This window comes from Eucyclogobius newberryi, unplaced genomic scaffold, assembly GCF_026437365.1.
Source record: "Eucyclogobius newberryi isolate DKJ021-1_F unplaced genomic scaffold, fEucNew1.0.hap1 SCAF_1, whole genome shotgun sequence".
Taxonomy (NCBI): Eukaryota; Metazoa; Chordata; class Actinopteri; order Gobiiformes; family Gobiidae; genus Eucyclogobius; species Eucyclogobius newberryi.
In genome coordinates, this window is record NW_027315723.1 from 48,887,346 (window position 1) to 48,901,490 (window position 14,145).

The following is a 14,145-nucleotide window of genomic DNA, read 5'->3' on the forward strand; positions in this document are numbered from 1 at the left end:
AGATTCATTTTCAAACCATCATATTAAAGTGTATTTCCTTTTTACAACAATATGTACATGTATTTGTGTCCCTTCCTCTTGAAGTCAATCCTCTTAGGTTAATGCTGGACACCTGCAGCTACTGTCAGCCAATCACGTCACAGCTCAGGTCAGCTCAGTGACTCCCCTCACCCGAGCACCCATGGGACCTCCCGGCCCAAGAGCGTGACTCCTGACGTTGCAGAACTCTGTTGAAAGGGAGGCAGGTGATTACAGTGTGAATTTGGTGTTTTTCAGTACGTTTTTTGAGACAATGTGCAGTTGGTTTGGAACAGTCGGGGGCGAGGCTGCGTAAATGGGATTATAAGAGTTTATTAGTGCTAATCCTCTAATGCTTTGCGGCCAGTGAGTGGAGCTGCTTTGGCAGATAACAAACGTACTTATGAAGTCTGCTGGCTCGACTTCAAACATGAAATCAATAAATCATTTGTGTTCCTCATTGAAGTTTCATGGAGACGAGGACCAGACAATCACAAGTTTGGAATGATGTATCACAGTATTTTATAACAACGTGTCAAAGTGCCCAGTATTCAGGGGGAAATACTATGTTGTTGGAGAAACTGTGGTTGCCAAGTGTTTCAGTGTTATCATGTGTTATAGGAATGTCATACTGTTCTGAGATATTGGCCTTCATTTAACCAGGTGAGAACCCACTGAGATTGAGAGTGAACTGGGGCAAACGGAAAAATATGACAGCGCACAATAAAACATTTACACAATTTGGAGACAGTTAAGAACAAATAAAAAACGTTTACACTCAAAACCACAGACATTTTTTTGTCAATTATCTTCCTTTGTTTTTTAATAATCACATAAGAACCCCAGACTGAGACCACTTCTTCCAACCTCTGCTTGAAGGGTGTTCCAAGCTGCAGGAGCAGCTTAGGAAAATACTATCTTTCCCCAGTCAGTCAAGCGATATATATCGCTCAGGACATAATGTCTTTTACAAACTACTTTATACACTAAGAACATCCAATGAGTGAACCTCCTGCACCCAAAGAAGATCATCCAGTCTCTCTCCGTCACTCTCTGTCTCTTTCCGTCTCTCTCCGTCTCTCTTTGTCTCTCTCCGTCACTCTCCGTCTCTCTTTGTCTCTCTCTGTCTCTGTCTCTCTCTGTCACTCTCTGTCTCTTTGGTTCTCTCTGTCTTTATGTCTCTCTCTCTCTCTGTCTTTATGTCTCTCTCTCTCTCTGTCTTTATGTCTCTCTCTTTCTCGTTTTACTTTTGTAGATATGAAAACAGGACTGCTGATGTTTTTTAAATCTCTCTGTTTCTGCTGTGTTCAGGTTTTATGTGATTCAAATGGTCAAAAACATTACATTCTAGACCTGGCGATGACATCAAGTGATGGACGCACCAGAAAAGTTGCATAGGGCACTTTGTGTATTCCCCTGACCCTGCTGCTCGGGCCCATGGGGCCTGTCCCTCTGCTGGATGTCAGTATGCGTGGTGTGTGCTTCTGTGGAGGTAATTGGGAGGATGCTGCTGTGGACTCAGCATGTTGTCTGTGGTGTCCAAGGAGACGCTCATGTAAACTAGACTTTCAGCATCACCTTATGGTACCAAGGAATGGAAATGGGAAATTATGGCTACTACTGGTTTATCGTTCTTAAGTTGTTTTATGTTATGTGAACTGAGAGAATGTATAGGTTGTGTTTAGGGATGTCATGATTTTTCAGTTAATCAATAATGGTCATTATTCAGGAAGAACCAGATTTTGTATTTTATATTTATCTGTTTAAACATTAAAACATGAAACTGACCAAACGATTAACTTGTACACAGATCACTTTTGCTTTATCCCCTTGTATGCTACTAGTACTTTTATATTGTAATGTATTCTCATTCAGTGTTTAGTTAATGTGCTAGTTCCTCACCCTGGTCTGAAGGGTTAAATTCTACAAGTTTGGATATAGGGCCATGTTTGGCCCCGGAGCAGAGCTCATTGCGACACACGTTGCCGTTGGAGCAGAAACACTAGCTTCTGTATTTTAAACTATTTTTATTCATAGAAACAGCATCAATACAACAGACAAGCTGACATTGCCTGGTCCTCTATGCAAAGTCTATGGTCAGATCTGGAGTCCCCGGGGTCCCAGTTTTACATTTTGTTTTTATAGTTGGACCCAACCTCCTTCACACATATACACAGTAATTGCACATGAATATGTGACACATATTCATGTGCAATTACTGTTGTGATCACATGCAATGGTATTTATGTATTTCTTTATTTGTCTATGGGAGTTTTTGTTTGTAGGAGATCTTCTACTGAAAGTGTTTTTCAGACTTCCTATAAGTGATCTGTTCTTCTGTATCTGCCTCTGTATCTTCCTGCGTTGCACCAATGAAATTTCCCCATGTGGGACAATAAAGGAATATCTTATCTTATCTTATAAAAGACCCCTTTGCCTGCCCTTTGACCTCACCAGATGTTCAGGCCCCTGAGTATCAGGACACCAGTAGAAAAACTAATTCCTTCTTGACAGATCCCTCACAAGCGTTAGTTATATATATGGGATGTTTATGAGTTTTAGATATTTTCCTCAGCATAAATGACAAGATATTCTCATTTCACTGCAGGGCAGGACCTGATACTGCAGGGACAGGGCCAGGCTGGACCTGATACTGCAGGGACAGGGCCAGACTGGACCTGATACTGCAGCGACAGGGCCAGACTGGACCTGATACTGCAGCGACAGGGCCAGACTGGACCTGATACTGCAGGGACAGGGACAGGGCCAGGCTGGACCTGATACTGCAGCGACAGGGCCAGGCTGGACCTGATTCTGCAGCGACAGGGCCAGACTGGACCTGATACTGCAGCGACAGGGCCAGGCTGGACCTGATACTGCAGCGACAGGGCCAGACTGGACCTGATACTGCAGCGACAGGGCCAGGCTGGACCTGATACTGCAGGGACAGGGCCAGGCTGGACCTGATACTGCAGCGACAGGGCCAGGCTGGACCTGATACTGCAGGGACAGGGACAGGCTGGACCTGATACTGCAGGGACAGGGCCAGGCTGGACCTGATACTGCAGCGACAGGGCCAGACTGGACCTGATACTGCAGGGACAGGGACAGGCTGGACCTGATACTGCAGGGACAGGGCCAGGCTGGACCTGATACTGCAGGGACAGGGCCAGGCTGGACCTGATACTGCAGCGACAGGGCCAGGCTGGACCTGATACTGCAGGGACAGGGACAGGCTGGACCTGATACTGCAGCGACAGGGCCAGGCTGGACCTGATACTGCAGGGACAGGGACAGGCTGGACCTGATACTGCAGCGACAGGGCCAGGCTGGACCTGATACTGCAGCGACAGGGCCAGGCTGGACCTGATACTGCAGGGACAGGGACAGGCTGGACCTGATACTGCAGCGACAGGGCCAGGCTGGACCTGATACTGCAGCGACAGGGCCAGACTGGACCTGATACTGCAGGGACAGGGACAGGCTGGACCTGATACTGCAGGGACAGGGCCAGACTGGACCTGATACTGCAGCGACAGGGCCAGACTGGACCTGATACTGCAGCGACAGGGACAGGCTGGACCTGATACTGCAGCGACAGGGCCAGACTGGACCTGCAGACTCATTGCCTGACCAGCTATTCCCAACACATTTTGACAGACTACTTTACAAAACCTGAGGGTCTGGGATCCAACCCAGTCTCGCCAGTTTCCAAAGGGAGTGATTGACAGGCGGATTGACCAATCAGACAAACGCATTGTCCGTTCGTGTCTAAACAAACATGGTGGATTTACGAGGAAAGAAAAAAAATAACACAGACTGAGAAACATTGCCGACTTCTGCTGAGTCAACAAGCGACGCACTAAACTCTGTAAATTTCAGGTAAATGAAGTTATATATTTTGTTCTGAATGTTCCGAAAATATTTGAGAGATGTCTTCTGCATTTGAGAGACACGTGACACAAATTAACGGCGGTGGTTGGACCGGTCAATGCTGGAGAGTTTCTTTTTGACGCCCCCCAATGGTCCAATTCCAGACCCTTACGCATTAGAACAGAATGTGGGCGGGGCTGGCGGGTCAGGCAAGCAGACTCATGTGCTCAACTCACACATTAGACATGTCTATTTGGAAAATCTAATGAATCCTCACTGTCACATCACTTTCACCCAAAACCCAAGTCTGCGTAAAACTGGCACAGACTGAGCCCAACACAAGATCCACTGGTCAGACTGAGCTGACCAGTGTGTGTTCCCGGACCACGCAGCATCTCACCGAGCACTCAGGGCTGGTTAAATTGGCACAAGCCCATCTTGAGGACATACGCTGCGTTGTGCAGAACAAATAAAAGGGAATTGAATAAAAAGCGCTCTGGCGTGTTTTTGTTTTGTTTTTTCCCAATTTTTTTTTTTTTTTTTAAACACTGTCCTGATAAATATATATCCTCTTTTGGTCCAATAAAGAAAAGATGAAAGTCTTTTTTAGGCTGTAATAACCTGTGTGCCCTTTCTGTGCAATTCAGGGAACTTTTTGTTGTTTTGAATTTGAGCTGTAGATGTCAGAGTATAAAACATCTTTGACTCAACGCTATGCTCAGGATTTGTATATGATTCCGGAATTATGGGGCTTTAGGGATTGTGTAAGTGACTAATACTAGTTTCAATATTTTCTGCGGAATATAATATAGATTGACACTTGTGAATGGTCAATGGAGAAGTAAAATAATTTGAAGTACTGTACATACACAGTATTATCAGCTTAAATACTTCAAACATTTAGTTTCAAAAACCATAACATACCGGCAAATGTATTCTGTGACGTATTCTGTTACATGGTCCTATCAGAGTACTGTACTGTAATGTGATTTTACTATTAGCAGGTTCAACATTCACTAAAATAAGTTTAAAAATATGTATATCAAAACATTGAAACATTAAAACAAATGTTAAACATGAGGCAAAAGGTTGAACACATTCACACTCATTCTAATGCCAATACTATTATTTTTCATGTACAACCTGATAAGAACCTGAAACATTAATGTCAATGGTATAAATAGATTTTTTGGGGGTATTTTTTTTAATTTGAAAAAGCAAAACAAAAGAAATTGTTTGTACAATTGTTTGAAAAAAATTGCATTGAACTAAAAATGTAACAACTGGTGCATCAGAACTTCAGGTCAGAGATTCGGTGAAGACGGATTTCCAGTCGTTTTAAAACAACTTTGTCAGAGGAAGGTGTTTCGTGTCCAGATTTGAGCTGTTTGTTGCTAGCGTGGGACAGCAGGTGCGCCTTAAGAGCCCTGGATCTGTAGAAAACTCTTCCACATTGATCACATGGAAAGAGATTGTGTTTGGTATGAACGTAGTAATGGTATTTGTGCAGAGCCACAGATTTGAAACTTCTTCCACACTGGTCGCACACTACTGGCTTTGGCACATTTTTGGTATCACAATGACTTTTAAGATGAGATTGTAACTCCTCAGGTCGAGCAAAAGTCTTTCTGCACTGATCACATCCATGAGGTTTGTCCATATGAATCGATTTATGTTTCTTCAAAGTTCCAGGATCAGCAAACGCCCGTCCGCATTCATCGCAGACATGGTTCTTCTCTCCGGTGTGCACGCTTTGATGGACTTTTAAATTTCTTTTTTGTTTGAAAGACGCCCCACAGAGGTCACAGGTGAAAGGGCGCTCTGGAGCGTGGATATACTCGTGCTTCATTAGACTGCACTTGGTATAAAACTCCTTTCCACACTGACCACAGGGGAACTGTATTTCTCTTGTGTGGACGTTCTGATGGTTTCTAAGTTCACTCTTCCAGCAAAAAGACCTGTGGCACTGCTCACACTTATAGCGTTTATCATTGTGGCAGTTTTGAATGTGTGATTTCAGGACATCTATTCTTTTGAATGTTTTCCCACACTGGTCACAATTGTGAGGTCGAGCTGTCGAATGGGTGACATCATGTTTTTTTAAACATAATGATGTCAGAAATGTTTTGCCACATTTTTCACAAGAGAGCATATTATTTCCTGAATGCTTTCGTCTATGCATCTCTAATTTGGTTTTGGTGGAAAAACTTTTTACACACTCGTCACAAGGGAAGCGTATTCCACTGTGAGTGCGTCTGTGTCTGGTTAATCTCTCCTGATTCAGAAAGGCTTTTCCACACTGGTCACAGACATGATTTTTTTCCCCCTTATGAATGAGTTTGTGTTTGCGTAAATGCTCTGGAAGTCCATAGCTTTTCCCACATTGGTCACAGCTGAAGTTTCGCTCTCTTGTGTGCACAACTGTATGTTTTTTTAGGTCTCCTTTTGTCTTGAACGATGCACCACACAAGTCACAAAAATTCTTCCTCTCTCCTGTGTGAATTTTTGTATGTAGATTTAATGAACTTTTGACACTAAAACACTTGCCACACAGTTCACATTCAAATGCCTTCTCTCCAGTGTGAACAAGTCTGTGTTTCTGGAGCTGCTGTTTTGTGGGAAACTTCTTTTCACACAGGTCACAGCAGAACAAATTGACCCCGGTGTGGATCCTCTGGTGCACTTTGAGCACTGACTCGACTCTGAAGGTCTTCCCACACTGCTCACACGCAAACGGCTTCTCTCCGGTGTGAACACGCCGGTGGACAATCATAATATGTTTTGATGCAAACTGTTTCTCACACAAGTCACAAGTGAATACTCTTTCTCCAGTGTGAAACTTTTGGTGATATTTTAGGTTGGACTGGGTATGGAATATTTGTCCACACTCCTCACATTTGAATTGAACTCCAGAGTGAGTGCGTTTGTGCTGCTTAAGCATCTGCTTCCCCTTGAACGACTTCCCACATATGTCACAGGTGAACAGCCTTTCGGTCGTGTGCACTATTTGGTGCCTCTTTAACTCCCATGCTGTGGGAAACTTCTTTCCACACTTGCTACAGCAGTGCTCCTTCATCCTCCTAGAACACAAAAACACATTAAGTCCAAAACAACACTCCTTTGATCAGGTCTTCAAAGAATCAAAACCCATTGTACAGATCCAACGTAGAACCAAAGCAGCTGATCAGATGTGTCAGGGGGGTTCTGAGGAAGGCAGAAGAGTCCAGCCGAAACATGTCAAGATACAACACTATCACACAGGTCTGACGAAGAAATCCTAAAACTATTTCAAAAGGACTCACGTTATTAAATGGGCCGGCCTCCTGCTGGTGCCAGAGACAGGACTAAACATGGACCTCAGGAACCGGCCTCCTGCTGGTGCCAGAGACAGGACTAAACATGGACCTCAGGAACCAACCTCCTGCTGGTGCCAGAGACGGGACTAAACATGGACCTCAGGAACCGGCCTCCTGCTGGTGCCAGAGACGGGACTAAACATGGACCTCAGGAACCAACCTCCTGCTAGTGCCAGAGACAGGACTAAACATGGACCTCAGGAACCGGCCTCCTGCTGGTGCCAGAGACAGGACTAAACATGGACCTCAGGAACTGGCCTCCTGCTGGTGCCAGAGACAGGACTAAACATGGACCTCAGGAACCAACCTCCTGCTAGTGCCAGAGACAGGACTAAACATGGACCTCAGGAACCGGCCTCCTGCTGGTGCCAGAGACAGGACTAAACATGGACCTCAGGAACCGGCCTCCTGCTGGTGCCAGAGACAGGACTAAACATGGACCTCAGGAACCGGCCTCCTGCTGGTGCCAGAGACAGGACTAAACATGGACCTCAGGAACTGGCCTCCTGCTGGTGCCAGAGACAGGACTAAACATGGACCTCAGGAACCGGCCTCCTGCTGGTGCCAGAGACAGGACTAAACATGGACCTTAGGAACCGGCCTCCTGCTGGTGCCAGAGACAGGACTAAACATGGACCTCAGGAACCGGCCTCCTGCTGGTGCCAGAGACAGGACTAAACATGGACCTCAGGAACTGGCCTCCTGCTGGTGCCAGAGACAGGACTAAACATGGACCTCAGGAACCGGCCTCCTGCTGGTGCCAGAGACAGGACTAAACATGGACCTCAGGAACTGGCCTCCTGCTGGTGCCAGAGACAGGACTAAACATGGACCTCAGGAACCGGCCTCCTGCTGGTGCCAGAGACAGGACTAAACATGGACCTTAGGAACCGGCCTCCTGCTGGTGCCATGTGGAATCAGTGTTTTGGTTTTACGCAGCAAAAATTTAGGACAGGTCTTGACTTTGTCAATGTTCAAATCCAGGCTCAAAACGGTCTTACACAAAGAGAGAGGTCAGCTCTTGTCTGATATCTTTAAAACATGTTTTATAATAATCATGTCCACAGGAAACAACTAAAACATATTCAAGGGGCTGTATGTTGCCCCTTTGTATGTGCTGTGTTCACGCTCCTGCGTCCAAAGGTCACCTCGCGTTGAGGAGCCGTGGACCGTAAGGGCTGTGATTGGTTGATCCACATGGAGTATATGTGAGGCAGTACGAGTGTTTGGATATTGTTTTGAAAGAAATGAAAGTAACCTAATAATAAAACACCAAAAACAACAAAATAGTGCACCACAAACCAAAACAAGGGAACCACCACCACCAGGGGAATCCACCACGTGTCAGACCATCAGCCCCTGTAACACAGAAAAATGTATTCAAATAGGTACTGTTGGATTCATTTATATCTGAGTAAACAAGACAGAATGTAGTCCTATAGTTCAAAATAACTTATTCCCCAACATTAAAAACGAATATAAATCAATGCAGCGCAGAGTCCATCTCTTAAGAGGAACTCTCCCCTTGTGCATGACAATATAAAAAGACATTATGAATATTCATGAAGGTTGAGTCTGGTCCTGGCGGGAGCTCCTTTTATGGTGTCGTTTGCTTTCTCTCAGAGACAGGAAACAGCTTTGTGCAAAAAACTTAAATGACGTTTCTTTTGCAAAGGCGTGGTTTCCTGCAGATGCCTCAAAACAGGAAGAGCTCTGCAACTCAAAACAGGAAGAGCTCTGCAACTCAAAACAGGAAGAGCTCTGCAACTCAAAACTAGACAACTATCTGCTCGTTACAGTTGACCTTTGGGTGACTTTAAAGAACATGCTGATAGAGCCAGGGTGTGATGTGTTTCAGCATCTGCGTCTCTGTTTCTCCTTATTAAGCATAAAAATAATAAAGTCGTTATTTACAACAGTACATCATTTGAGTAGGCACGGGACAAGAGGAGGAGGCACGGGACAAGAGGAGGAGGCACGGGACAAGAGGAGGAGGCACGGGACAAGAGGAAGAGGCACGGGACAAGAGGAAGAGGCACGGGACAAGAGGAAGAGGCACGGGACAAGAAGAGGAGGCACGGGACAAGAGGAGGAGGCACGGGACAAGAGGAGGAGGCACGGGACAAGAGGAGGAGGCACGGGACAAGAGGAGGAGGCACGGGACAAGAGGAAGAGGCACGGGACAAGAGGAGGAGGCACGGGACAAGAGGAAGAGGCACGGGACAAGAGGAGGAGGCACGGGACAAGAGGAAGAGGCACGGGACAAGAGGAGGCACGGGACAACAGGAGGAGGCACGGGACAACAGGAGGAGGCACGGGACAACAGGAGGAGGCACGGGACAAGAGGAGGAGGCACGGGACAAGAGGAGGAGGCACGGGACAACAGGAGGAGGCACGGGACAAGAGGAGGAGGCACGGGACAAGAGGAGGAGGCACGGGACAAGAGGAGGAGGCACGGGACAAGAGGAGGAGGCACGGGACAACAGGAGGAGGCACGGGACAAGAGGAGGAGGCACGGGACAACAGGAGGAGGCACGGGACAAGAGGAGGAGGCACGGGACAAGAGGAGGAGGCATGGGACAAGAGGAGGCACGGGACAACAGGAGGAGGCACGGGACAAGAGGAGGAGGCACGGGACAACAGGAGGAGGCACGGGACAACAGGAGGAGGCAAGGGACAACAGGAGGAGGCACGGGACAACAGGAGGAGGCACGGGACAAGAGGAGGAGGCACGGGACAACAGGAGGAGGCACGGGACAACAGGAGGAGGCACGGGACAAGAGGAGGAGGCACGGGACAAGAGGATGAGGCACGGGACAAGAGGAGGAGGCACGGGACAAGAGGAGGAGGCACGGGACAAGAGGAGGAGGCACGGGACAAGAAGAGGAGGCACGGGACAAGAGGAGGAGGCACGGGACAACAGGAGGAGGCACGGGACAAGAGGAGGAGGCACGGGACAACAGGAGGAGGCACGGGACAAGAGGAGGAGGCACGGGACAACAGGAGGAGGCGGCGTGGAGGCACGATAGCACGCGGGCCTGCGCCGTTAGTCCGGGCGAAGCGACAGCTCCCTCACAACAGGAGGAATCAAATGCGTTGTGTTGTTAGGCTAGTTGACCTCTGACCCGGGCACACTTACACCATAATATAATACATCCATGACTTACAGTTAGAAGCGTGAGAGCTCCTGAGGGCGAGAGCAGCAGATGCTCCAGAGCCTTTAAGAACACGAGAGTCTGAGCGCGGATATTAAAATGCGGGACGCTTACTGTCCGTGCTGACCCGGGACTGACCGCGCTGACCCGGGACTGACCGCGCTGACCCGGGACTGTCCGTGCTGACCAAAGGAGTCTGAGATTAAAAGACAATCCACAAAATGTAGAGGGAGACAGAGCTCCGCTTCTGCCGCGAGGCGCTGGAGGAAGACGGAAGTGTGACGCGGGTGAGCGCGCACAATGCGAGAGGTCAAAGGGAGCGTGGCCACCAGGGTCAGCACTAGATCATACACTCATAACTCACGGAAGTGACGAATTCGGTCCCGCTGATACAGCTCAGGCAATAATTTTCTCTCTAAAAAGCGTTTTTTCAATGCATGGGGGGGGGAACCCATAGCACGCCGAGGTTTAACCCACTGGGCCAAATGATCTGGAAATATCCTGCTGCAAGACAGAAAATACACCTCGCATGTGACCTGCCCGCCACGAGGGCCACGTCACTTCTGTGAGTTATGACTGTATGATCTAGTGCCGACCCAAGAACCAGGGGGGCACTTTTATGAATGGCCAATGAGAATGCGGGCTCACCATGACCTAAGGACGGCCCAACATGCGATATGGCCACATATGGGAAACATAAAAAATCCTGCTTTGAACAGCTGCGGTTTGGTACAAGAATGTGTGCACACGCTCCAAATGCAAGTACATCAGAATCAGAATAAAGTTTATTGCCATTTATCAATGAACAGGATTCACGGATATAGGAACTTGTCCTGGCGGTTCAGTGCAACACAAACATAACACTGAACAATAAATACAAAGACAATGGACACTAAATAACTACCGGGTAATAAAATGGGTAAGTAGAGTTAAAAATAGACAAGATACAATATATGTACACAAAATAAAATATGTGGTGCAATAAAAGTGGACAGTGCAGTGAGTGCAAAGTGCTTAGGAAGTGTTCATGAGTACAACGGCAGAGGGAAAGAAATCGTTCTTATGACGGGAGGTTCTGGTCCGGATAGACCGTAGCCTCCTGCCTGAGGGGAGTGGCCTCCTGCCTGAGGGGAGTGGCCCCCTGCCTGAGGGGAGTGGCCTCCTGCCTGAGGGGAGTGGCCTCCTGCTTGAGGGGAGTGGCCACCTGCCTGAGGGGAGTGGCCCCCTGCCTGAGGGGAGTGGCCTCCTGCCTGAGGGGAGTGGCCTCCTGCCTGAGGGGAGTGGCCTCCTGCCTGAGGGGAGTGGCCCCCTGCCTGAGGGGAGTGGCCTCCTGCCTGAGGGGAGTGGCTCAAATAGTCCGTGTGCCGGGTGAGAAGGGTCGGCTGTGATCCGACCTGCTCGTCCCAGAGTCCTGCAGACGTACAGGTCCTGCAGAGATGGAAGGTTGCGGCCGATCACCTTCTCAGCAGAGGCACAATGTGCTGTAGTCTCTGTTTGTCCCTGGCTCCAGTGTACCACACGGTGATGGAGGAGGTGATGGAGGAGGTGATGGAGGAGGTGAGGATGAACTCAATGATGGTCGTGTAGAACTGCACCATCATCTCCACTGGCAGCTTTGCTTTCCTCAGCTGCTGCAGGAAGTACTTCCTCTGCTGGGCCTTCCCGGTGAGGGAGCTGATGGTGGGCCCCCACTTGAGGTCCTGGGTGATGGTGATACAGAGAAAGCGGAAGGAGTCCACAGTGGAGATGGGGGAGCCCGAAATGGTGAGGGGGGGCTGGGGGGCTGTGACTTTCCTGAAGTCCACGACCATCTCCACTGTCTTCTGGGCGTTGAACTCCAGGTTGTTACCGCTGCACCAGGACACCAGCCGCTCCACCTCCTGTAGACAGACTCATCCCCGTCCGAGATGAGCCCGATGAGGGTGATGTCGTCCGCAAACTTGATTCGTTTAACGGAGGCGTGGCTGGAGGTGCAGCAGTTCGTGTATAGGGAGAAAAGCAGGGGAGAAAGTACGCAGCCCTGTGGTGCGCCTGTGCTGATGGTCCTTGTGTCCAAGACATTCTTCCCCAGCTTGTCCTGGAGCAGAGCAGGAGGATGGTGTTGAATGCAGAGCTGAAGTCCACAAACAGGATCCTCGCGTAGGTTCCCGGGGAGTCCAGATGCTGCAGGGTGAAGTGGAGAGCCAGGTTGATGGTGTCGTCCACAGACCTGTTGGCTCTGTAGGCAAATTGCAGGGGGTCCAGCAGGGAAGAGGTGAAGGACTTGAGGTGGGGGAGGACCAGGCGCTCAAATGACTTCATGACTACAGATGTCAGCGCCACGGGTCTGTAGTCATTAAGTCCAGTGATCCGGGGCTTCTTGGGGACAGGGACAATGATGGATGACTTGAAGCAGGCTGGGACATGGCATGACTCCAGGGAGGGGTTCAATATGCCAGTGAAGACAGGGGCCAGCTCGCCTGCGCAGTGTCTTAAGGTGGCCGGGGTGACAGGGTGAATAGTCTGCACACGTCCTGTTCCTGAACTGTGAGAGGGGTGGGGGAGATGGGGGGGACCGGGGTTGGGATGGCAGAGGTGGCCACAGTGGGGGAGGGGGAGTCAAATCTGCAGTAGAAAGTGTTAAGTTGTTGTGCCAGTTTAATATCGTCCACAGCAGGGGGGGCGCGGGGCTTGTAGTTGGTGTGAAGCCGGAGCCCATTCCACACAGAGGCGGGGCCACTCCACACAGAGGCGGGGCCACTCCACACAGAGGCGGGGCCACTCCACACAGAGGCGGGGTTGTTGTCAGAGAACTGCCGCTTCAGACGCGTACTGTAACGGGCTCTAGCTCTCGATACCTCCCTGCTAAACCCGTACTTTGCCTCTTTGTAGCGTTCTCGCCGGCCCTGTGTGCTGCCTCCTTCTGCCTCAACTGTCTCAGTTTGGGTGTGAACCAGGGTTTGTCGTTGTTGAATGTGACTTTGGTGTGTGTTGGTATGATGCTGTCCTCACAGAATTGAATGTATGATGTCACAGTGTCCGTGTACTCATCCAAACCATCTGTGGCAGCTCTGAACACCTGCCAGTCTGTAATATCCAAACACGCACGTAGCTCCTCCACTGCCTCATTGGTCCACTTCTTGGAAGTCCTCACTGCAGGTTTACAGATTTTTAGCCTCTGTGTATGTGGGGATCAGATGGATCATGACGTGGTCTGATGCGCCTAGCGCGGCGCGGGGCACAGCACGGAAGGCATTATTGATGGTTGTGTAGCAGTGATCCAGTGTGTGAATACACATTCAAAATAAAAACAGTTTAATTCCCATGATGCCCCTGGATGCTCTTAAATGGTTCAGGTCTGCGTGAGCATGTGGGCACGTGAATGACTCGGGTTTGACGGTGAGCAAGGCGTCGTGGACAAGGACTGACCCGCACACTGTCCACGCAGGAGAGAGGACAGTGACTGTGACCGTCAGACCCTTTGTGTTGCTTGTAGATCATTTATATACAAATAAAGTAACAATGACCCCAGCGAGGACCCTGAAGCAAGCCTTGAATACACAAAAGGGGTGTGAAGATATGCAAATAACACTTGGTGGAATGTTACAGGAAAACATTACGGGCAGAATTATTTGAATAAAAACAAAAGAACCACATAAACCCTCTGTTGGTAGGACAGAGCTTTGAGACATAAGGAAACCAACAGTTTAGGCAACAGGGGCCAAAAGGACCCTTTATGTTGGTAGTGTTAAGCACCCCTGAAG

The 14,145-nt window shown here is 48.9% G+C and overlaps 1 protein-coding gene across 1 annotated transcript; it reads right to left on the reverse strand.

The window, feature by feature from the left end:
• Positions 1-5,093: 5,093 nt before the first annotated feature.
• LOC140361953 (uncharacterized) lies at positions 5,094-8,619 on the reverse strand. The gene has a single exon (XM_072447873.1). The coding sequence runs from the start codon at positions 6,965-6,967 to the stop codon at positions 5,183-5,185; it is 1,785 nt and encodes a 594-aa protein (XP_072303974.1). The 5' UTR covers positions 6,968-8,619; the 3' UTR covers positions 5,094-5,182.
• Between the last annotated feature and the right edge of the window lie 5,526 nt (positions 8,620-14,145).

Bases quoted from the DNA above. Each gene is read 5' to 3' on its own strand.
- LOC140361953 (XM_072447873.1), bottom strand. From the start codon at position 6,967: ATGAAGGAGCACTGCTGTAGCAAGTGTGGAAAGAAGTTTCCCACAGCA.